This window comes from Syngnathus typhle, linkage group LG10 (genome assembly GCF_033458585.1).
Source record: "Syngnathus typhle isolate RoL2023-S1 ecotype Sweden linkage group LG10, RoL_Styp_1.0, whole genome shotgun sequence".
In the NCBI taxonomy this organism is placed as follows: Eukaryota; Metazoa; Chordata; class Actinopteri; order Syngnathiformes; family Syngnathidae; genus Syngnathus; species Syngnathus typhle.
Window position 1 is genome coordinate 1653310 of NC_083747.1, and position 22656 is coordinate 1675965.

A 22656-nucleotide genomic window follows, 5' to 3' on the forward strand; every position below is an offset into this window, starting at 1 on the left:
CACACGGTGTTTACTAATAATACCGCTTGAGCGTGAGACACTTTCAAGAAAGGACTCGTCTAGCCTCTCAGCATCGTCATCCTCTTCTTGTAATAGCTGCTTGTTCGAGCTCTTGACAACACTTTAATGACAGCTTAGAGCGTGTTTATGACGTTACGTGCACGCACAGGCCAAGTTTCGTTTTCGGCATCACTGCCTTGTTTTTCGGTCTGGTGAATGCAAAGTTTAGAAAAGCAAAGGCAAAATCACGGAAAGCAAATAAAGGCCAAGTGAAGGAAAGCAAATCTAGACCAACACCGCCCTCCTCCAAAAAAAACTAATTATGACATCATCACTTTCCACTTGTGTTGATTTATAATTGTTGAGAATATCTCAAGACCGGCCAGACAGCCACAATCAGATAGACGACTTGCGTGATTTTCCATCTTATGAGTGCTGTTTGATCTCAGAAAGCTCCAAGCCACTCATTTCATGCAAAGGCTGCACGTGTCCTCACACTTGTTGCCATATAACACGCCGTGTACGTTTGTGTGTGTGTGTGTGTGTGTGTGTGTGTGTGTGTGTGTGTGTGTGTGGGGCATGTCGCGGCTTTTATTGCAAAGGGGGAAAGTGGTGAAGTTTCTTAAGGAATGTCTGCACTGCATAATTGACTTTGTCACGTTATACACAAACACTTAACACTGTTGAGCTGACTACACTAATGTGTATGTGAGGACTACTTAATTAAATGTGTTAAGAAAAGGGAAAAATATTGGGAAAAATATATGTGAATGTTAAGGAAAATATAGCAAAGTAAGAAAAAAAAGATCACAACAAATAATGGTTAAAATACATGAAAAATATTAGACAAAAAACATGCAGGACCTGGAAAAGAAATGTAATGTCAGAAAAATAAATTAAGCAATAGTTCCCAAAAATATTGGTTAACCGTCGGAAGAACTACATTTAGAAAAAAAACGCTAATGATGATGGGCAAATTATGCAAATAAGAGGAGAAAATATATATTAGTAAAAAAACAAATGGCACTCGAGCTGTGAGGCACAGTGACATCATGCAAACTCCACACACAAGTACCCGAGCCATGATTCAAACCCAGAACCGGACGCGCCGACTAAACAATTCCATAGTTTGCTCTTGTTTCTCAAAAAGAATCTCGGCCTGTCAGGATGTTTCAGATGTCTGCCATTTTCCACTAAATACTACTGTTGTTGTAAAATGGACGTTCCATTGCAATTCGTCAGGCGGCCCGTGTGTATGTGCACGAGTACTGTACGCAAGTCAGACGGCGGCTCGGATGAGGAAAGGCCCGTAAAAAACTGTGTGTCAGCTGGGACCAGACATTCATTCATCACAAGACTTCATTACCCACACACAAATGCACAAATGCACACACGCTGCGCTTGAGTCAACACTGTAAAGCCGCCATCCCATCATGCTCGGCGGCGACCACTCTGCCGTGCTGACATGATCCGTGACATCATTTGAAACACATGCGCTATAAATGAGCAGTTTCAAAATGCAAAGTACTCGCATGCTCTACGTAACGACAAGTACGGGTACTGAAGCAGAAGAGTAAAAGTGCTGATCCAACTATTAAAAAAATAAAATAAAACATGCACACTCGGGGTCAATTAGACAAAGTGCTTTTTGCTGCCATATTGTGGCCAAGAAACTATGTTGACGTAAATTGGGAAGCTTAATTTAGACAAAAGCGGTGCTTTGCTTTTGTGGTACCAAGGACTAGATCGAAGTGAGTTGAGGAGCCTCGTAACTCTTTTGAATTTGAGAAGTTCTATTCAGACAAAAGTAGTGCTTTACTCGGGGGGCGTATATTGAAGTGGGTTGAGGAGCTTCAGTTAGACAAAAGTAGTGCTTGAGGTTTCTGCGTCATTCTCTGCCTCAATTGAAAAGATGCCTATTTGGAGTTTGCTTTCATATATCGGGGAAAAAGAAATACCGTAATTTTCGGACTACAAGTCGCGTTTTTTTTTCATAGTTTGGGTGGGGACTTATCCTCAGGAGCGACTTATATACATATATATGTTTTTTTTCACTTTTTTAAGCATTTTATGGCTGGTGCGATTTATACTCCGGTGCGACTTATACGCCGAAAATTACGGTACTCGGTTACAAGGCCCCAGGGGGGCCATAACTGCTGTCTGTAATTATGTACGCGCACTCATCAGAGCGTCGCGGAGCAGCCACAGGCTCGTCTGACAAGACAGTTTAGTGGGCTCATTAGCGAGCGGGGGTACAAATGACTTGTATGGCAGGGGGGAGGGGGGGGGTCATTAAACTGGCGAGATGAAGGAGGAGGAGGGGCACACGGAGAAGAAGACGCTTCAAAGCCGGCGTGTCGGAACGCAAGTACCTCGAGCGTCGGGCATGCGACATGATTAAAAAAAAGAACTGTCGAAAGCGCTCGGCGGTGGAAGGAAGAAATTGCGCAACGCACGATTTGTCCGACCGGGCCCCGTTTACTGAACACGCACGGTTTGGGATGCTCGTGAGTCATTGGTGACACGCAACAAAGTCAGTCCAGTCTGGCTGGGCCTCGGTCATCTCCGCACGGGGACACCGCGTGATGTTGGCTGCGGAACATGCTCGAGGAGGGGGGGGGGGGGGGGGTGGATATCAACAAAGACGAGCAAGTCAAGTAACAGACAAAGAGGAGCTAAATGGAGAAGTGAGGCGACGGCGTAAACAAGGCGGTTGTTTATTGTTGTCTCGGACCAAAGTGAGGGAACACGTGAAGGACATAACAATGTGGGCGTAGAAAAAGTGACATTGAAGTGGTCGTAAAACTACAGAGGGCGCGACATGAAAAAGTCAAAAGGATGGCTAGGATATCGATATATCGGCCGCACGAAAATGCTAATTAGTGGTCACAAGATGCTAAATGGCGAGTTCATTTTTTTTTTTTTACAACTTTCAAATGACATGAATTAGATGGACAACAACAAGTATTTTGAGTAACTTTGCGTCATGTGATGTTTGAAATGGGAACGTTTCAAAAGTGTTAGCTTAACGGCCTTTTCAAAGTTAAGATCAAAATAGCAATAAAATGTTATTGCGGTATGTCTGGGTTCCTATTGTTTGTTGAATTTGTTTTCAGAAACGTGGCTAATGCTACTTGGCTAATGCTAATTCGTGACCTCGAAATCTCATTTGGGGGTTAAATTATTATTATATTAGAGGTCAATTATTTGGTGGTCAAAAATGAGCATTTTCTGCCTACAATATCAATAGAGGGGGGGAAAAAATCCTCGTATGTACCCGTTAAGGCTTCGTATGAATCTGCTTGTTGGCCGTTTTCACAGTATTTGACTATTTATCCAATATCCTTGACGTCCAGGTGAAGGTCCATGTTCTCGTATGCTCATTATCCTCACCCGTAGGACAGAATGAGTCTCAAGGATTTTGCATAAATGCTCAAGCGCTTTTCCTTACCGGGGGGCTCAAACTGCAGATTTGTCCCACGAAGAAGCATCAGAGAAAGTTCTTTGGAGAACATCATCATCATCCTGCGCTTTGAAAGCGTTTATTTTTTAGCGTTGGTTGCCATGGCAACGGTCTCAGTCGGAGGGCACCGGTATTATGCAGATGTGCAAAAAGTTGTCAGGGTGGCTGAGGTGCTCGCTGAGCCACTGCAGCGGCGTTTCCATCAGCGGCTCGATGCCGTGGATCACCACCTGGTGGCGCCGCTCCTCGCCTGCGGGGGACACGATTTGAATCGGACTTCAGTTAGGACTTACGGTCATCGGTGCAGTGGCAGACCGTAATTGATCACGTTTTTGTAAAAAAAAAAAAAAAAAAGAATCTGCAAAGGGGAGATACACAAAAAGAATTGGAAAAATAAAATAAAAATCAATAATGATCAATACTGAAGCGCTCAACATCAACACTCACTTAGTACTTCAAGTAGAGAAAGGTTTTGAAGGGGTGGACATGTTCAGGCCGGTGGCAGTTGCTTTTTTTTCTGCGCTCAACTTTCGCTTTGACACTTTTGGTTTCGCATCGACAAACACGGCGAGCAAAGACAGCCCGCTAATAAAGAGCACGGCGGCAGAGTGACCGTTGTCGGCATAGAGCGAGCGAGCGAGCGAGACTTCAGCGTTCCGTTTCGGAACGTCGGAAGCGGCAGACGGAGCGCCGATTTTAGAGAGTGAGCAGGTTTCGGGTGCTGCGGCGGTTGGCACTCGGCAACGACGCCCTCCTGAGATGACTTGGTGCCGCCTGTGCTTTTGTGTGTGTCTGTCTGTGTGTTTGTGTGTGTGCATGTTGTAAACGAACAAACTATTTTTTTTTTTTAGGGATGTTCAATCCATCTTTGTTACAGACTGATAATGCGAGTATCAAATCTTGATTAGTCACCCCCAAGTGCCGATTGAGAATTCTTCTATCCAGAAAATATTCCAAATTGATACCTATTTACAGTTGTTCTAATTTTTAGCGACAAATTGTAAAACAACCGACAACGATTATTGGTACTCGCCCATCCCTGTTTTCGTTTTTCTTAAATACCGTATTTCCCGCACTACAAGGCGCACCGGATTATAAGGCGCACCTTCAATGAATGGCCCATTTTAAAACTTTGTCCATATATAAGGCGCACTGTCGGCTTTTGAGAAAATTGGAGTTTTTTAGGTGCGCCTTATAGTGTGGGAAATACGGTACACCTTTTGCGTGGCCTTTTTTGGTTTAAAATTTCCAGTTTAATTGCGGGTCAATAAATCCGATGGCGGTATCACATCATGCGCTTTTTCAGACACAACAAACACTTGCGAGTGGGTGGGGTGTAGTCTATGAATGAGAAACGGGGGGGAAAATATCAGTGGGACCAACCCCACGCCCACTCGAGACACACACAAACATTGACGCTGGGTTAGACACGCACACACGGTCTGACTAAGCATCAACATCACGGCAGTTGATGTTTTAATTAAGTCAGAGCGAGCATGTGGAGGGGGGCGGGGCTATGCGTGTCACTCAGGCCGCACGGGGGCTTTCCTCCGCTCGGTCGCAAATAACAAAAATGGACGTGTGGCGCTGCGGCCGAGAGAGGAAAAAAAAAAGGCTTACGAGACGTCTCAAATGTGTCATGCGTGGGCAAAAGGTTGCTCGACAACACTCCTGAAGTCAGACTTTTTCCCGTTGCATGCTGGGAACGGCAGAGCTGGGAAGCCCCTTTTGCTAACACTCGACGCTTTATCGATTATTTGGTTCGACCAATTCAAAGATGGCTGAGATCTTCTTCATCTCATCCCGAGCCTCAGACACAACACACTCATTTGAAGTGCCAGAGATCACAGAAGCTGTGGGGACCCCCACGGGATCTGAAGTGCAGAGGCAAAGCCCGCCGCCGCCCGCCGCTAACACACGACCCGCTGGCTGTAATCCAAACAGCGCCACTATCTGCCAGACGAGCAGGCCACAAAAGAGCACTTTCACCTTGATCAGGAGAGACGGAGACTTGATGTCAAAGACATGAAAGGGGGATGAAGACAAGAGCTGGAGGAAGGGACTACACCTGACTGACACCTTGAAAGATAAACAAGGGCTCCTGGATCGGGAGAAGCCCAGATGTTTAACATCTGAGCCAAGAGGGAGGAAATGAGATGAGAGTCTGGATTATGTCTGTTTGTCTTCATTCTTCAGCTTGGCGCACGTTTGATTTAATAAGGGCGATTTATTGATTTCGGTAAAAAGGTGGTGTTGAAAAGGATTTTTAACAGATATTTTTTTTCTCTTTTATCTCTTTAGTTTCATTTTGGAATAGAACTATTTTTTTTACCATTGCATTGATGTTTCATGCTCAATTCTTTTTTACTTTGTTGCTGTGGTTAATTTTTAATTTTTAAGTGCACTATAGATGAAGTTGAATTTATTATCATACAAAAACAGTTTTAAAGTTTTTCAAAGGTGACATTTTCAAAATTAAAACACATGAAAAAGTTAATTATTTTTATGCAACTATATTCGTATTTTTTTATTTATTAAAACACTATTATTGTGGTTCATGTCAGAAATCTACATTAAAAACACGTATTTGGTTCATCTAAATAAAGCTATTAGGAGCAATATCAGTACAATGCATTCGCATCCTGCTAATAAAAATAACTCGACAATTTGCCATATTTTTCGGATTGGATTATTTGCTGACGTGGACTGAAAGTGAATGAGGGAACCAACCACCAGACGCAGAGGCGGTTTGTGTGTGTGTGTGTAGGTGGGATTGCTCCGTCTGCAGCGAGCAGGTGAGTCTCCTGCGGGTCGTCTGTGCTGACGCTCCATTGTGTCCTTATCTACTTCCTCTCTTCGGTGTGTTTAGACTGCTGCTGCTTCCTCTCATCTTTATTTGGGCCACACACACACACACACACACATTGCCTCCGTGTGCGCACTCTGATTTTATTTACTGTTTACATTTAAGTCTAGAAGAGATGCGCTGTAATTAGGCAGAGAAGGTCCCTAATAAGAGCAAGGGTGAATGTGATTTTATTTTTATTTTTTTTAATGGTGAGAGTGGCTGTGACTGGTAAATCCCCGCCCCGCGTGTGTGTGTTTGTGTGTTACCTACCGTCATTAGTGAATGCTGCAGGGTACATTTCTTTGAGCAAGTCGCCAAGAGTGTGAACGTTGCCTTCAGGTGAAACAGGTCGAAAGAGTTTCTGGATGAAGGGCCTGTCACTCATTGTCTGCAACGAAAGATAGAATTAAGAGTCATTTGCATAAACATGCTCGGGACATTTTTTTTTTGTTCTTGGCACCTATACTGTGTTGAAATAATTTGCTTAATAGGTTCTATAACACAGTGACACAGATGCTATTCGTTAGCGTGTCTATGGTGATTTGCATTGTTGTTTAGCGTTAAGCTAATTGGACTTTGTTACCTGGTTGTTTTTGTTTTGTTTGACAGTAATTTGGGGAAATTTATTTAAAAAAAAAATGATGTTCATGATTTAGCTTGGTCACTTGCCAGCCCATTCATGTCTTCTTTCCGGAAGCATCTGCTCATCGACCGATAGCTCACATGAACTCAGAGGCGAGGGGGGGGGAAAAAAAAAAAAATAAAATGTTTTTTTTATCCCACAGACACACCCACGTCCTGGATTGCACCTGTTCGCTTCTACCGAGCATTCCGCCGTGTATGCAAATGAGTCATCCAACATTTGGCGTTGCGCTAACTGGAAGGCTGAAAGACGACGCGGGGAAACTCCGGGGCGCAAATCGAAAGCGATGCGTGAGCCATCGACTGCCGCAGATGTGAATCGCGATGGACATGTTGCGCAGATCCGCATCAGTCTGGAAGTCATCAGACGTGTTTACTGAGCTGCAGAAGAACGCCGCTGGCCCGGCCTCAAGGTTAAATGAATCACGAGAATCGTGTATCGCTTATTGATTCTACCCCAAGGGGTTCAGAGGTCAGAAGCATTCTTTCCCCTTTCGCACGCCAAACTCTTTCCCCGAAAATAACTAGACAGAATTTTGGTTCGAGATGGACTTGGTTGTATAACTCATTCACTGGTTAAATGGATCTTTGACGGCTATGTCCGTCAATGGGAGTGAACGAGTGGATTCATTTCGCATCCTCCAATTTGGAATGACAACACACATTGTCGATACTTGATTGATGGATGGTTCAGTGTAGACACACGAACCTAATCTAAAACTGATTGATGATGTCGTCGCGTCACGGTCCAGCGCGGCTAATGAATAAGCGCGGCTGCTGTGTCATCGTGATGGCGTTTTTGGCCGGAGCCCGTCGTTCTTCGCGCCTCGCGGCGCCGACCCGATCGCACCTTGTCGACACCAGAGCCGAGGTGTCGAACAAGATCCCGGGGGGGGGGACACGCGATAGGCTCTAATCATGAGAGACGTGAAAAGGAAACCAATGTGCGGCGAGGTCGGGTGACGGCGTGGTAACTACACACCGACGGCCGAGCAAAGGTGGCCAGGATGGCGTGGAAGGCGTCAAAGTTCACGTTACACAGAAAGATCGAGTCATCCGTCGCTTTCGAGCGCCTCGTGGTCCCGAGCGAAGCAGGGAGAGTGCGTTTAAGTGACGGCGACTCGGATGCATTTTTAAAACGTGGCCGCTCTATGAATAATGAAAGGGGCTATTGTTTCCCGAGGTGATGAAGACACTTTCTTTTGAGCCGCCCCGACACCTTAGCTGGCAGGGCGACGCCTCGCTCTCACTCGGTGAAAAGAGCGGCGGAACTCAACACGTCGCCTAATTGTCGGCGGAGGGGATTTAATCCGCCGAAGTGACGGTGGTCAAATAAGACGAGCGGACGGCGCTGTCAATCAAAAGTTGTTTCCACTCAAGTCCATTTGCCGATTAAAATTCCACCCACTTGTCACGGAACTCGAAATGGCCTCGAGACGCCCGATCTGCTGATGGAGCGACACAAAAGAGGTTTTCGCTATTTGATCTTTTGTCAAAATGTTTTTTTTTTACCTATCTGTCTGGAATTTACCGTACAGGTACGACCACTCGCAAATCAAAATGGACTCTGATTCTGGTTTGGTTCCATTCAGAGTCTGCTTGAAGCTGATAATGATCTGAAATGCGGTTACGGGAACGAATCCAACACACGGCAGAAACATGGAATTAATTATGTCGAAAATAACTCGCCGTTCCCGTTAGCGTCGAGACGGATCGCGACACGTCCGTCGGCGGTCACGGCCGCGCTAAGAAGTCTTTACAGTAAAGCCCGGCGTGACGTCCTCGCCACGCGTTGCCTTTGGCATCTTTCTACACACAAAAGCGCGCGGAGCATTCCCGCGTGTTGTAATTGTCTGTGGAGTCAGCCCGCCGCCCCCTCCGCAGCGAGCCATTACGAGATATCTGGGAGGCAATAAAACATGCGTTCTTCTAAGCACGCAGCTTCCAGAGAGGCGGGGGGAGGGGGGGGCTGCTGAGTCACAGAGCGGGAACAACGAGGCGTACCTGACAATGTTTGGAGAATAGGGCAAGGCCGTTATCGACAACACAGCGAGTGGATCATTTTTGGAAAATGGACCAAATTGACCGAGGAAGGTTTAGGGTTGCCTCTTGAGGGAAAACACAATGGAAGCAAAGCACTACTTTTGTCTAAAACGCTGCTCCTCATCTTATCGACATACCGCCTTTTTTAAATTTTTATTCTATTTATTTATTTTTTATCTCATGCGCGGATCGGTTGGCACTTTTTAAATTTCGTTGTACATGTGACAATGACAAATAAAGATCTATTCTATTCCTTGGCACCGATGTATGACAAGATGGCGGCAAAATTGTCAAACGACGTCAGAATTTAAGATGAAATTCACGCCGCTGATTTCGGACCTGTCGATCAAATCTTTTTTCATTTCTGAATTCGGAGTACGAGCGAGAGACGCACGATGTTGATTTAGCGGGCCTCCCCGAGACGGACGGACGCTGGCTGGCTGGACGTAATGAAAAGTGTACGTGACGGCCGCGAGGCGTCTTCGTCCCGGCGGCTGCAGGCCAGACGGAAATGAGCCCTCTGTTATTTGGACTCGCCGTTGTCATTAATTCTGTCGGCATCAAACGCAGCACATGTTATTTACACTAAAGACCGCAATCTGCCTTTGAAGGATGCCAAGCATGTGTTTGCCTGCGTGTGTGTGTGTGTGTGTGTGTGTGTGAGTGACTTCTGAGAGCCAGACAGCTTTGTTGTGGAATTTCTGCTGTCTTCTCGCATCCATGTTCACTTTCTCCGCGCCGGCGTCGTGTCACGACACGTCGGACCCAGCTAAACGCCGGATTTGCCTTCTCTCTCGTCTGCCAGTCTCCCTCGTTCGTGATTGTAAATATTTAGCGGTCGGGCTCGGCATACCTGTCACGTTATCGTGTTTTCTTCACTTGACCAAAATTGTGTTTATTGTTAATTACGTTTTTGGTGATGTGTCAACTGCTCACGCGTCCACATTTGGAAGAGGTCCGATTCAGATCCGAGTAGATCTGATTAACTCATTCACTGCCGACCCGGTTTAATATCTTCGACGTCTATAACCGTCAACGGCACTGAATGAGTTAAGTTCATCGTTTCCGACAATGCATCTTAAGAAATAATAACACTTAATTACACAAGACAAAAAAAAGAAGTTCAGCAACTCTTTGGTCTGGATGGACTTACTGAGTGAATATTTCGAGAACATCTTGCTCCCAATCTTGGACTTAGTGTTCCGCCGGGTGTAAATATTTAGCATCTCGTTTCCAAAACAACGGAACGTTTGGAGTCACGGGCCAAGAATCGCCGGCCAGCACGTTTTTTTTTTTTTTTAATGGCGACGACAAGTGCACCGTCTGAGTGGGCGTGTCCAAGTGGCTTTAAAGGGGCCGAATTTTACTGCGGCACACAAGAATGTTTGTCTAAAGTGCATTAAAAGGCTTTACGGCACACGAGATGAGAGAATAAAGACGAGAGGCAGCGGAGCCGTCGTGACACGCCGGATGATCAATCACAGCAAACAACAAAGCATCACATCTGCCCGGCCCGCCGACAGTATTTTTGAGCCGGCGGGCCGACAATGAGAGCGAGGGGGCTTTTCCCGACACCGCAAACGTCCTGATACTCAAAGCTCGGCTTGTTTTTCCCAAGACAAATCTGTTCCACATTCTCTCATCGGATTGGTCGTGACTCTTCAGTGACCGCCGGGCATCAAGAAGATTTATAGTTATATTTCCCCCTCCAATGTGGGAGTCGCCCGGCCGGCTTCCTGGTTGAGAGGAGCTCCATGCCCCCACCCTCGGGAAAACCTCGGGACAGATCTCAAATATGATTGTTTTATGTCTACCAAGGTATATATTTTTTTTTTATGTAAGCGCATCAAGCATTTATCAAAACTGCCAAATTGGAACGTTACTGAGGATTTAATACTGATGAGTCGCAAAATAAGAGATGGCATAGTATTGCGGGACGACGACGCTCCTAAAAAAAATAATTGCTGGGAGATAACGCAAGATGGCGGCGATGCACAGCTTTTGTCTAAATGAAGCTCCTTCAACTCACTTCAACAAAGTAGAACTCCGGTCAAAACCAAAGCTCCTTGACACGCTACAACATTGTACGGCGCGAGATGGTCAAAACGAAGCATCTCAACTCAAGTTCTTGCAATTTCGTTTTTCGGCCCCCGCTTTGTCATCCCGCTTTTGTTTCTGTCTCTCCGGTCAGGGGACTTTTCACCTGAGTCAGGAATAAAGCGTGGCGGAAGTGGAGGCGGCAGCGGACGAGCGACCTGAGGCAGCTTGTCCACTTACGCCTCCGGATCAAGCGCCCTGCCTGCTCCCTGTCATCACAAAAGCGGCGATGACCTCATCTGTTTGGTGTACAGATGAAGATCTTGCAACTGGATGGAAACTGTGACGCTGGCTGGTGGGCGGGCGGGGTGACAGACAAGAATGTCGTGTGGTGATCTGAGCATCATTTACAATAAAAAGGGTCCTTGCATTGAAATTTTGCCAAAATAAGCATAACTGGCGCAGTGATGATGAAGCATGGATTCCTTGCTTGTCATTTCCGATTTCAAAATGTAATCTAATTGAACCTAAACATAGTTTTATGATTAATATTGCATTTGTGGAATATGATTAAAGCAGCAAAATCACCCCCATTTATATCCATCTCAGGGGGCGGCCATTTTGCCACTTGCTGTCAATTAAAAACGACATCACACATGCTCAGGGCTCAGCTAACGACCAATCATTTTATATTTGAGTTGACCTTATCGTTCCAATACTTTTGAACATTTCAATCACCAAAATGCCCTGGAGCACATTCACTCGGAAGAGGCTTCGAGCGGTAGCTGCTCGTTTTAACAGTAACGTCGTCACGCAATTCTCCGAAACCGGCTCATGTTTTTTCAAGGCGGTGATGGGGCTTTTTTTTTTTACGACAGCCTCGGAAACAAAGAGGCTGTGTTTGTCGCTGTCGGGGGAAGGCCCTGAAGGCTTGCACAAGCAGGTGAGGCTTTGAGGTAAAAACCTGCATCCAAAACATGTGCTGCTATGTGGAAAGTGCGGGAATCTGCTTTGCTCAGAGGTGATTTCCCCTTAAGGTTCTTCCTCGACCTTCTGGCGCCATTTAAGAGATGTGATTGACAACCGCGCTTCATTTTGAATTTCACTTCCCGTGAGTTTGTGGTTGAATTGAGACATTAATTTCTTGCTGGTGTGCCTTTGGGTTTTTTTCTCATATCAAATACGTGTGGATGCTACTGACCTGATATATTCTGAAGGGGATGTATCGGAACCCTCCCTCTTCAGTGGGATACTCCATCAGTTTCCTGTTCATGGCCCAGAATTGCTCAAACTTATCTGCAAATAAACACAAGCACACCTGTCAAGTGAAGTGGGCGTGTTGGAGCAGGTCAGAAGGCAGAAGAAGAAGGTGAACGTTATCTGAGCGAGGACGACGTGACTGTTAATAAGTTCATGTTCATTTTATCCGCCCAACAGCTGCTCTTGAACACGCGCGTGTATGTTCCTCACCGTTCTGCAGGCCCATCCACAGTTGCTTGTGGTCCTTCTTCTGCATGTCGTTGACAACTTGGCTCTTGTGTTTGAGCGCATCGGCTTCCTTAATGCTGGACATGAAGTGGGCCTCCACCACCGAGCTGCACAAGCAGTGGAGAAGGTCCTGGTTCGGAAAGTTCTGATAGCGCGAAGAAATTCGGGTTAGCCACATGTCATATTTATGACCTCAATGAGTGGCTTGAGAAATGTAAAAGGAGAGTTAAGGAGAGACGTTACTTTAAAGTGCACGGTGATGCTCCACGGCAAGACAGAGTTGGAAGCGTGGAGGTCAAACAGAACGCCGATTGGATAGTGCCTGAAATTGGAAAATCAATTTCTGTTTGAACAAGTCAATACTGTGATTTGGATTTACTGGCTGTGATTGATTCGAATTGTTGCGTGGGGCCACACTGACACCTTGTGGATGAATTTGGAATTGCGCTCAGAGTGAGGGCTCAGGTGTCACAATGATTGCATATAAGATGCGTACCTCTCTGGGAAGGAAATCTAAATGAACTCAACAAATAATCCAGAAGTCTTTAAAATGTAAATGGCCAGTGAGCTGGAATATTTGATTATTTCGACCATGCTACCAAGCAGCATAATCGCGACAAGCCTCACCATTTGAGCGGCGTCCCTTCATATTCAAACCACATCTCTCCAGCTTCCTCGGCCTTCATGACTTTCAGGAAATGCTTCTTCACTTTGTCCGTGACCAGCGTCAGGTAGCTCACCCTGGGCAACAACAGCTGTGGGAAAAACAAGTCTTTGACTTCTTCTGACATATTGACAAGCGGTTGATGAGTGACGAGTGTTTGACATACATAGTAAGGCTCCGCCTCTCTCTCAGTCACCTCGTCCTGGTTGAGAGTGAAGCAGGCTGGGATCCGGCCGAACCAGACGTCTCTTAGCACGTCTTTGTCATCTGCCATGTTGCTGCTGCTGCCCCTCCCAGAGGCTCATATAGACTGGACGCCTCTCAAGTCAGAGCCGAAAGTCCAGAAGCGCACAGCTTCCTGTCGTACCAGAAAAACATATTTGACATTATTTGGGCAGTTTCACGTCACCAATCCTAAATGGAACCGTCCATCCTCCACTGGTGTTGTTCTCATTAAATATACACCAATATACATAAGACATGCATTGAAACGGCGTCTTCGACTGTATTATTTCATGAAGTGAGCCACAAAAAGGAGGGAGAAACTAGTGGTAGCACATAAGCTAGCTAGCATAGCTAGTGTAAAAGCTACGCGGAAGTGTTTTCAAAAACCCGTTACGCGGCACTGACTTGGCTTTTCAGAGTTTGTCACGACAAACGGGTATGTCACGCGTGTGTAGGAGTGGATAAAAGCCTACTTTTGTCGGCGTTTTGCGGTCAAATAGCAGGGAAGAAAGGAAAAGTGTTCCAGCGATGTTGTCATTCCCGGGTGACTGACAGCCGAAGAAGAACGCTTTGACAACAGCGACCACCGGAGACGGCTGACAATTTGACGAAAGTAATTTAGTTTGATAATAAATATTTTTTTATTCTATTAAGCAGAAGCGCCACTTTTATTGTACATTAAAAACGTTTAAAATATTTGAAAACCTGTTTAAAGTATTTTACTGCGGTGTGACGTCATCAATATGCGTCTGCGCATGAAATAGACGTAGGCGATTGAGGGCTGTTTGGGTCCTCCCGTTTTGTTGGCAAAAGAAGCTTAGAAAATGGACAAAAAAGCGGCGGTTGATAATGTAGAAGTGCGCCTACAGGCACTGGAGACTCGTATATATGGAGACAGAAGGAATAAAAGTTCGAAACCATTAAAGGTTGGTTTTCAGGTTTATATTTATTGATAGGTGTGGCCAAGCTACGAAGCTAACTAGCTGCGAGTCTAGCAAAGCTAACGATCGCCGATCATTTTTCCCACTGTCCAATATTTACACGAATCAGTGTGCAGTAATTCAGTAATGTGATATTTTTGTGTGTCGTGTCGTTTCCTTAACGTCATGTTAGCGATATATTTTTAACGTCGGTGCCAAACTAGTTAGATTTAACTGGTCACAATAGATTGGGGGAGTTTAATAGTTTTCAGCCATCGACGTGTATTTGAATTAGTGTTAAATGGTCAGATGTCGGGGTGAAAGTTGATCTTTTTTCGATGCAATTTGTTAAACTAAGGCAAAGTTGACACATCTGTAGCTTAAGGCAATCTTGGTGTGCTGTCATATGAGCCAACATTTAAAGCCCTGCTACAGTGGCTGCTTTTTGTGTGCTTGCTTGCTCGTAACTAATGCATTTACAAACGGAGAGCTCAATGTCATTAATAATGGTCTTCTGTTTTGCAGTGTGCTGAGTCCCTCGCAAGAATTCAAGCTGGCCTGACCAACACGGCCAACAAGAGGGAGCGAGTCAAGATCCTGCACAAGAAGAGTGAGTCACACAGCTTTTATTAAAATCAGATTAGCTTCAGCTTCTAATGACTTTTTATACTTGTGCAGTTGAGGACCTGATGAAGTACCTGGACCCTCAGTTCACCGACCACATCGCTGTGCCTGACACCATGAAGCTGGAGTTTATTCTCGCCGGTGAGAAATACAAACGCTGAATTATCTTGACATGGATATTGTAACTTACTATCATGTGGCCCACAGAGGAGGACTTCCTGATTTCCCAGGCTGCTTTGCTGGAGCAGGCCAGCAATTTGCAGCCGCTGCTGGAGAGCACCTACATCCGAGGTAACCCCGTTTTGTCGCCGTGTTATTTGTCAGAATGTAAATAGTAACGGCGTACGTCTTCCAGATGTTCCCGAGCACTCGACCAAGCTCCAGCGTCTCTCCCAGATTCATATCAAACAGCAGGTAGAAGAAAGATGCACACCACATTCTGTCGTTTGGGTTTTTGCCTTCGGAGAGCTCACTGTCGGCTCTATTACAGGACCAGGCGGATGTTCAGTCGCTGGAAGTAAAGAGGCTTTTTGAGGAATACAACAAAATGGTACTTCTACAAATACCATAAAGCATAACTGAGGGACTAAAAAAAAGACAGTCATTTCTGTAAAAAAAAAAAAAAAAAAATCCAACAGTGTCTTTGTATTGTCAGATGTTCCTGCTGTCCAAGCAGTTCACCCAGTGGGACGAGAACCTGAGGAAGCTGGAGGAGGCCAAGGGCATCCGGCCCGTGGAGTAACTCCCATTTGTGATGATTTGTGTAGCTTTATGAGGTGGAAAAAATACAAAGCGATTTTGGAAGTGTTGAGTTGCTAGCCTGAAGAAAACGAAACAACAGAAGGCACACGACTCTTCTTCAGCTGTCTGGAAGATTTGACTCCGAGTCACCCTGCTCTTATTTATTTGTACACATTCTACTCTTACAGTCGTTTGTTAGATTTACTCGCATTCCAGCTCATCTCCTGCAAGTTGAGTCATAAGACATTGAGCACCTGACCCGCATCGTTTTTTTCCTGTCCGTTTGTCTCCTGACATGGACAATGCCTCTGTTTGTGTCAAGATGTCACAACGTGACTTCGGTTAAGCAAATAAAAAAGGTTTTATTGGACTACTGTTTTCCTGTGCGAAGTATGACTTCTCTATTTTACTGTAATACAGTATCCCCAGTCTGTGGAGGATGTTCATTCAATTTTTTAATTTTGTTGGGGGGGAAAAAAAGCCAATTAGAGACATGGCAAAATATTATAGTAATGTTGAATGGCACTTTTCTGGCTCCCAAAAATACAAAGAAAAAAATGGTGGAATCGCTCTTCACCTCCACTACATTTACTTGATTAGACAAAAAAGAAGGAAAAAATATTAATTGAGTTATTTTCTATTTTTACGTGGAGTTTGGCGATGCGCGCGCCAGTCCGGAAACAGCCCCACATTGTTGCCTGTGACGTCACCAGCAAGCGAACGAGCGCCAGCCAAACGAGAAGGGAACTTCACACGAGGGTTCATCTTGGCGAAGGCGCCGGACTTCCGATCGTGCAGCTATGGACCGGACTGCCGTCGTCAAAGTGGGCGCCGCGGCTAGCGCGAGCGTGTGCGCCCTGTTCGGCGGCGTTGTTCTGGCCCAATACATCGTCGCCAAGAAGAAGCGAGCGGGCAAAAAGACAAGAATTATCGAAATGGTGAGTTTGGAAGCTACCTTACAGCTACACGGGGCAGCGTCAAGCTAGCAGGGGGCATGCGCAGGAAGTGGACACTACTCGATTTCAAATTAAAACTGATATTTTTACGTCTATTCTAGAAAGACGACACCGTTTATCATATGAAATTCTAATGTTTATTTATGTAATGAAATCAGTCGCAGCCTTTATCAGTACATTCCGCATTATTTTAGACATATTGGACCGCGCACATTTATTTTGAAGGAGGCCAGAGGCTGTTTCGTTTCCTTAACAAAGGTGACTTTATTGTGGTTTCACGCACGCGCGGATGACCCCCCAATATCAGCAACAGCAGCTGTTTTAGAGGTCACTAGCAGCTAGCTTTTTACTCTACACAAGTACATAAGATGCTTTTGAGGTGACAGTGAGACCCCGGTTGTGTTTTTTGCCCATCGGTACTTACTGCTTCAATTCAAGAGTTCAAGAGAGTTCAAGAGTTTTTTTATTCGCCATGTTTGAGCGTGCCAAACAAGGAATTTGACTTCGGTAGAAACACACCCTCTGTTCAACATTTAGGTGACTAACAACATTCAGGACATGTGAATAATGCAAAAACAGTGTAGACAAATTCAAGAAGGTGTGAGGAGCAGGATGTTATTGCACAGTAATGTCTCTGAGACTCTATGAGTGGTGTGAGTTCATCAGAGCAACAGCCTGGGGGAAGAAGCTGTCTCTGTGTCTGCTGGTTTTGGCGTACCGAGCTCTATAACGCCGTCCGGAGGGGAGTAGTTCAAACAGACTGCAACCCGGGTGAGAAGGGTCTGTAGAGATGTTCCTTGCCCGATTCCTGGTCCTGGACAGGTACAAGTCTTGGATAGATGGGAGGTTGATTCCAATGATCTTTTCTGCAGTTCTGATTGTCCGTTGTAGTCTGTGCTTGCAATTGTCGGACATGCATGTCATGCTGCTAGCAGTAAACCACCAAGCAGGAATCAATGGAGGTGGCTACAACACTTGCACAGTCCATCACAGCTGAGCTATTAAAAGTTATTTAGTTTTAACTTAATATATGTGTAATCATTTATACCTGCAGCAGGAGGCCCCGCCGCCCTCCTTCATATACAGTATATGACTCATGAAGGAGGTATTCAGCCCTGCCCTGACACTTAGAATTTGACATTCCAGTCATCTGTGACTCACCGGTGTCTGGTCGCCCTCGGCAGTCGCGTGCTCGGGGGGAAAAAAGAGACTCATGCAAGACCAACAACACAAAGGAGGACACAAATTGTGAAACTGGTCATGTGAGCTGCAGCATGCTTGGGTTGCACGATGACAAAACAAAATACTTTACTTTAGTGAATGTCAAAAATCTTTTTTTTTTTGTCCTAACGACAGCTCCAAAATATTATAAGGAAAAGTGGAGTAATATGAAAAAAAAGTTAAGATAGGAAGAAAAGAAAAAAGTTCATAGATACCGTTGGTAACCACCAGAGGGTGCTGTTGTCACAAATCTGTATGCAACCGTCAGAATGGTTCTGAAATGGAATATTAAGAGTTCTGAACTTAACCTTGTCCTCCCTCACCCCTATCAGTAGCACCAGATGCCGGTCACCGTGGCAACCGGAGCGGCTTCCCCACAATCCAATCTTTAAGACCTTCATATTATAGATAAATATATATCAGTTTGCATGCACTTTCAGTTTTTTACCCCCTAATTCTCAAATGGCCAGAAACTTGGCGCAATAAAATTCACATTGAACTGAAAGCCACCTGTAACTTCCACACGCACATATACTCGAATTAAAAGTCTTGTTATTTCTCAAGATGTTTTTATTGACTATTTACCGCCGCATGTTTATTGTAAACAGATGCAGAAGCTCTGGCTGATGCAATACGGTCCATGTATGTTATCGTGGTGTAACCGGAGAACTTTGACCTACTTATTGGCTCAACCTATGTGAAACATTCCTCTTGCCTCACATTTGCATCCTTGTCACGCGAGGGAGATCGTTCTGCTGAACTCGACCCAGACATGTTGTTGTTTTTTTGGTTGGATATAAGTAGCAGGAGTATTTATTTCTATGTCTGCACAATGTGTGCGTCTGTAATGAGACACACACGATGACGCTTAACCCGACCTTAAGCTTTTTGTCGCCGCTCGAGTAATGTGCGAGTGGGCTTCAAATGCGCGTGTTCGGCAGATGCGGTCATTGAGCGTAAAGTCAAAGGTAACATGACAACAAGGGCAGATTTAAAAAAAAAAAACACACTCCTCCACATTTCTATTTATACAAACCGGTGTGGGTGTGTGAGTTTGTGTTGACATGGATCAAATGTTAAGTGCGTGCGTAAGGGCGGGATCTGGTTCGCTGCCCTCCCCGCCTACTCCGAGTATATAAAGGCTCTCTAGCCACACATTCTTTTCTTCGCTCTTGTTTTCCACAGACTACACAGCCTGGCGGTAAGTGTGTGTGTGTGTGTGTGTGTGCCTTCTATAACCGCAGCTTAATCATCAACTTTTAATCTTGAGCTAACGTAACGCCGCACGGCTCCCTCAGAATGACAAGATGGAGTTTGATAGATTTGTTCTCAATTGATTTCAACACTTGAAATTGGTTTACGTTGTACGAAAATGATTGTCGAGGAGCCAATAGTATTTGACTATATTTGGATATACGTTTTTTCTACCCGACAACAAGGACTCGTTGTGAAACGTTACTTCATGGCAAGACGGAACATATCCCCCAACATACCTCTTCATCATGCTCCTGGTCTTGTCGCTAACGTCGTCTACGAAATCGAGGCGCGGTCAGGCAATCATGTCACTCCGGTGATGTCGTCTCCCGTCCCGCTTTTCAGATGCCTCAGTTCGAGAAGAAGACGGTGCACATGAGGGACCCCGAGAGGGTGGAGCAGATCATCTGCGGCCTCATCAAGGGAGGAGCCTCCAAACTTCAGGTGGGTCCGACTCTGACACCTGCTGGCGATGACATGCAAGTGCAGCGTTCGACATGTGACCCCAATTGGTCTTCACTTGGTCCTCCCCTGGCAGGTCATCACTGACTTCGACATGACGCTAAGCAAGTTCGCCATCAACGGCAAACGCTGCCCAACGTGCCACAGTGAGTCCACGTCGCGATCAAACCTGCCGTTCGAGCGTGTCGTCGTAACACGCGGCCGTTCCCGCTCCCAGACATCATCGACAACTGCGGCCTGGTGACGGAGGAATGTCGCCAGAAGCTCCTGCAGCTCAAGAACAAGTACTACCCCATCGAGATCGACCCCAACCTCACCATGGAGGAGAAATACCCCTTCATGGTGGAGTGGTGAGCTGCTTGGCTTCACGTCGCACGCAATTCCCGATACCATAACGTTGCATCTTTTCATCGATGTTCTGCCCGTGCCTGTTCAGGTATTTCAAGTCCCACACGCTTTTAGTGGAGCAGAGGTTAGAGAAGGACAAACTGGCCCAAGTGGTGCGAGACTCTGACGCCGCACTCAGGTACCGCCCCAACCCCCCACCCCCAAAAAATGAAGGGAATTAAAAAAAAAAAAAATCATTTCTTTTCTAGGGAAGGCTTCGAGCAGTTCTTCGACCGGCTGCACCAGCACAACGTTCCCGTCTTCATCTTCTCTGCCGGCCTGGGGGACGTCCTGGAGGAGATCATCCGCCAGGCGGGCGTCTACCACCCCAACGTCAAGGTGGTGTCCAACTTTATGGACTTTGACGACAACGTGAGTTCAGAAAAACGACACTTGCAATTGACGTCACTTCTTGTTTGCGCACAACAATGTATTTGATATTATTTAGTCCACGTGTCAAACTAGTTTTTATTTCTTGAGGTTAGCTGTAAAACTGGCACCTAAAAAAATGACACATTTAAAAAGCAAAACCACATCATTTAGTTTTACAAAAAAAGACCACTAGCTTTATGCTAGCATATAATGGGAAACGACATAGACGGGCTAATGGAATTTAGCATAGATGAACAACGCACAACAATGTATTTGATATTATTTAGTCCACGTGTCAAGCTAGTTTTTATTTCTTGAGGTTAGCTGTAAAACTGGCACCTAAAAAAAATGACACATTTAAAAAGCCAAACCGTATCATTTAGTTTTACAAAAAAAGACCACTAGCTTTATGCTAGCATATAATGGGAAACGACATAGACGGGCTAATGGAATTTAGCATAGATGAACAACGCACAACAATGTATTTGATATTATTTAGTCCACGTGTCAAGCTAGTTTTTATTTCTTGAGGTTAGCTGTAAAACTGGCACCTAAAAAAAGGACACATTTAAAAAGCCAAACCGTATCATTTAGTTTTACAAAAAAAGACCACTAGCTTTATGCTAGCATATAATGGGAAACGACATACACGGGCTAATGGGATTTAGCATAGATGAACGACTGCTAATTGGGAACGATATAAAAAGTGTATTTCAGAGTCTTGCACGTGGTTGTCGTTGCAGGGCGTGCTGCGAGGCTTCAAAGGCGAGCTGATCCACGTGTACAACAAGCACGACGGCGCCCTGCGCAACACCGACTACTTCAAGCAGCTGAAGGAAAACTGCAACATCATCCTGATGGGAGACTCGCTGGGCGACCTCAGCATGGCCGACGGCGTGCCCAACGTGGAGAACATCCTCAAAGTGGGCTTCCTCAACGACAAGGTACGAGCGCTATTCTGTACGATGTCTTCCTTTCCAAACGGGTAACCTCGGGTCCCTCGGCAGGTGGAGGAGCGTCTGGATAAATATTTGGACTCTTATGACATCGTCCTGGTGAAGGACGAGACCTTGGAAGTGCCCAACGCCATCCTCCAGAAGGTCCTCTAACTTCCTCTTTGGACCACCCCCCCCCCTTTTTTTTTTTAATCCCATGCCTACTTCAACGCCTTTGTACATTTCCCGTTGGACACTTTTAAATGCGCAGCACAACTTTTGGGTTTTTGTGACGCACTTCATCTCGTGGACAGCGCATCACACTGCAGGACGGTGAACCGCCACAAATTTGGGGTTCGGCTTTTTTTGCGATTATTTTCAATATCCACAATCGGGCTTGATCTTTATCTGGGTTCACTGTACAGCATTGATTTATTTTATTTTTTTATCCAAAAAAAAGATCGGCGCGAATTAGCATGACGTCAAGCTAATTCGAAACAAACATCAGCTACACACAGAGCAGCAACACATCCAAAAACGAATATACATATTTTATTCCTTTGCACCTGCTGCCACTTTCTCGCCTTCAAGGAACGGGAAGCGATTACGTAACATCCAGAAGACTCGCTCGCGTGCACAGTTCTCGAAATAAGAGGCAAACCTAGGACGCTGTATTTGTTTTTTTTGTATGGTTGTCTTTGTGTACCATAACGTGTGTAACGGACCAGGAAGAAGCAGGAGGACCTTGGAAAATGATTCGAATGGAAATGAAAACGGACGATTGACTTTGGGAGGATGCGATGGGAAGAAATGCACTTTAATATAGGTGTGAATAGCTGTAGGATTTAGTTAACATATGTTTGAGTCAGTGGACGTATGATGTATCAAACAAACACACATAAAAAAAAGCCATGTTTACTTTCGTTCAGCCTTTTAAAGCCCCCTCTGCTTAGAAGAAGCACTTTATTCTACATCGTTAAAACGGGCAGAAAGCCACGCTAAACACACACACACCAAAGTTCAGCATCGTGATTTTTTTTCGCTTCGTGTTTTACATGTGCTGCTATCACCTGCATGTTGCCTTTTCTCAGCAAAGAACAGATGGAAATATTTCCTTATTCTGTATATCATTGAAAGAGGGAATAATGTCATACCGTGTCTGTGGACCTTGTGTTTTCAAAAGTAGAGTTGTGTTGTATTTTTATAAGCAGATTGTTTTTGTTTCTTTCTCTGATGGCGTGAATTAGAAATGAAATATAACATTGTATTATGAGCACGTTTTGCTTTATTGTTTCGTAACGGAAGTGGAGTTTGGAAAGGGGTTGCAATTCATTAGAAGGCCGCGAGGCGGCAGCAAAATGCCAAAGTACAACC

At 45.3% G+C, this 22656-nt stretch overlaps 3 protein-coding genes across 6 annotated transcripts; 2 read left to right on the forward strand and 1 right to left on the reverse strand.

Annotated features, from left to right (window-relative positions):
• Window positions 1-2701: 2701 nt before the first annotated feature.
• On the reverse strand, window positions 2702-19506 carry atg5 (ATG5 autophagy related 5 homolog (S. cerevisiae)). 3 transcript variants are annotated; one of them, XM_061289802.1, is made up of 8 exons: window positions 19366-19506; window positions 13352-13543; window positions 13149-13276; window positions 12765-12843; window positions 12504-12666; window positions 12235-12329; window positions 6582-6699; window positions 2702-3713 (listed from the first exon to the last, which is right to left on the reverse strand). In XM_061289802.1, exons 2-8 carry the CDS (start codon window positions 13457-13459, stop codon window positions 3577-3579), a joined length of 828 nt encoding a protein of 275 aa, XP_061145786.1. In that variant the 5' UTR covers window positions 13460-13543; window positions 19366-19506; the 3' UTR covers window positions 2702-3576. The 3 variants fall into 3 exon arrangements, with proteins under 3 accessions (XP_061145786.1, XP_061145785.1, XP_061145787.1); XM_061289801.1 differs by lacking the exon at window positions 19366-19506 and adding an exon at window positions 13884-14028; XM_061289803.1 differs by lacking the exons at window positions 2702-3713; window positions 19366-19506 and adding exons at window positions 6018-6353; window positions 13884-14028.
• dctn3 (dynactin 3 (p22)) lies at window positions 14154-16065 on the forward strand. The gene is made up of 7 exons (XM_061289804.1): window positions 14154-14336; window positions 14856-14940; window positions 15009-15095; window positions 15162-15245; window positions 15310-15368; window positions 15445-15504; window positions 15610-16065. The coding sequence occupies exons 1-7, from the start codon at window positions 14235-14237 to the stop codon at window positions 15694-15696; spliced, it is 564 nt and encodes a 187-aa protein (XP_061145788.1). The 5' UTR covers window positions 14154-14234; the 3' UTR covers window positions 15697-16065.
• nt5c3a (5'-nucleotidase, cytosolic IIIA) lies at window positions 16427-22555 on the forward strand. Of its 2 annotated transcripts, none has more exons than XM_061289799.1 (8): window positions 16427-16633; window positions 19472-19570; window positions 19665-19734; window positions 19806-19938; window positions 20025-20114; window positions 20185-20347; window positions 21091-21291; window positions 21355-22555. In XM_061289799.1, the coding sequence occupies exons 1-8, from the start codon at window positions 16496-16498 to the stop codon at window positions 21454-21456; spliced, it is 996 nt and encodes a 331-aa protein (XP_061145783.1). In that variant the 5' UTR covers window positions 16427-16495; the 3' UTR covers window positions 21457-22555. The 2 variants fall into 2 exon arrangements, with proteins under 2 accessions (XP_061145783.1, XP_061145784.1); XM_061289800.1 differs by lacking the exon at window positions 16427-16633 and adding an exon at window positions 18957-19073.
• Window positions 22556-22656: the final 101 nt, after the last annotated feature.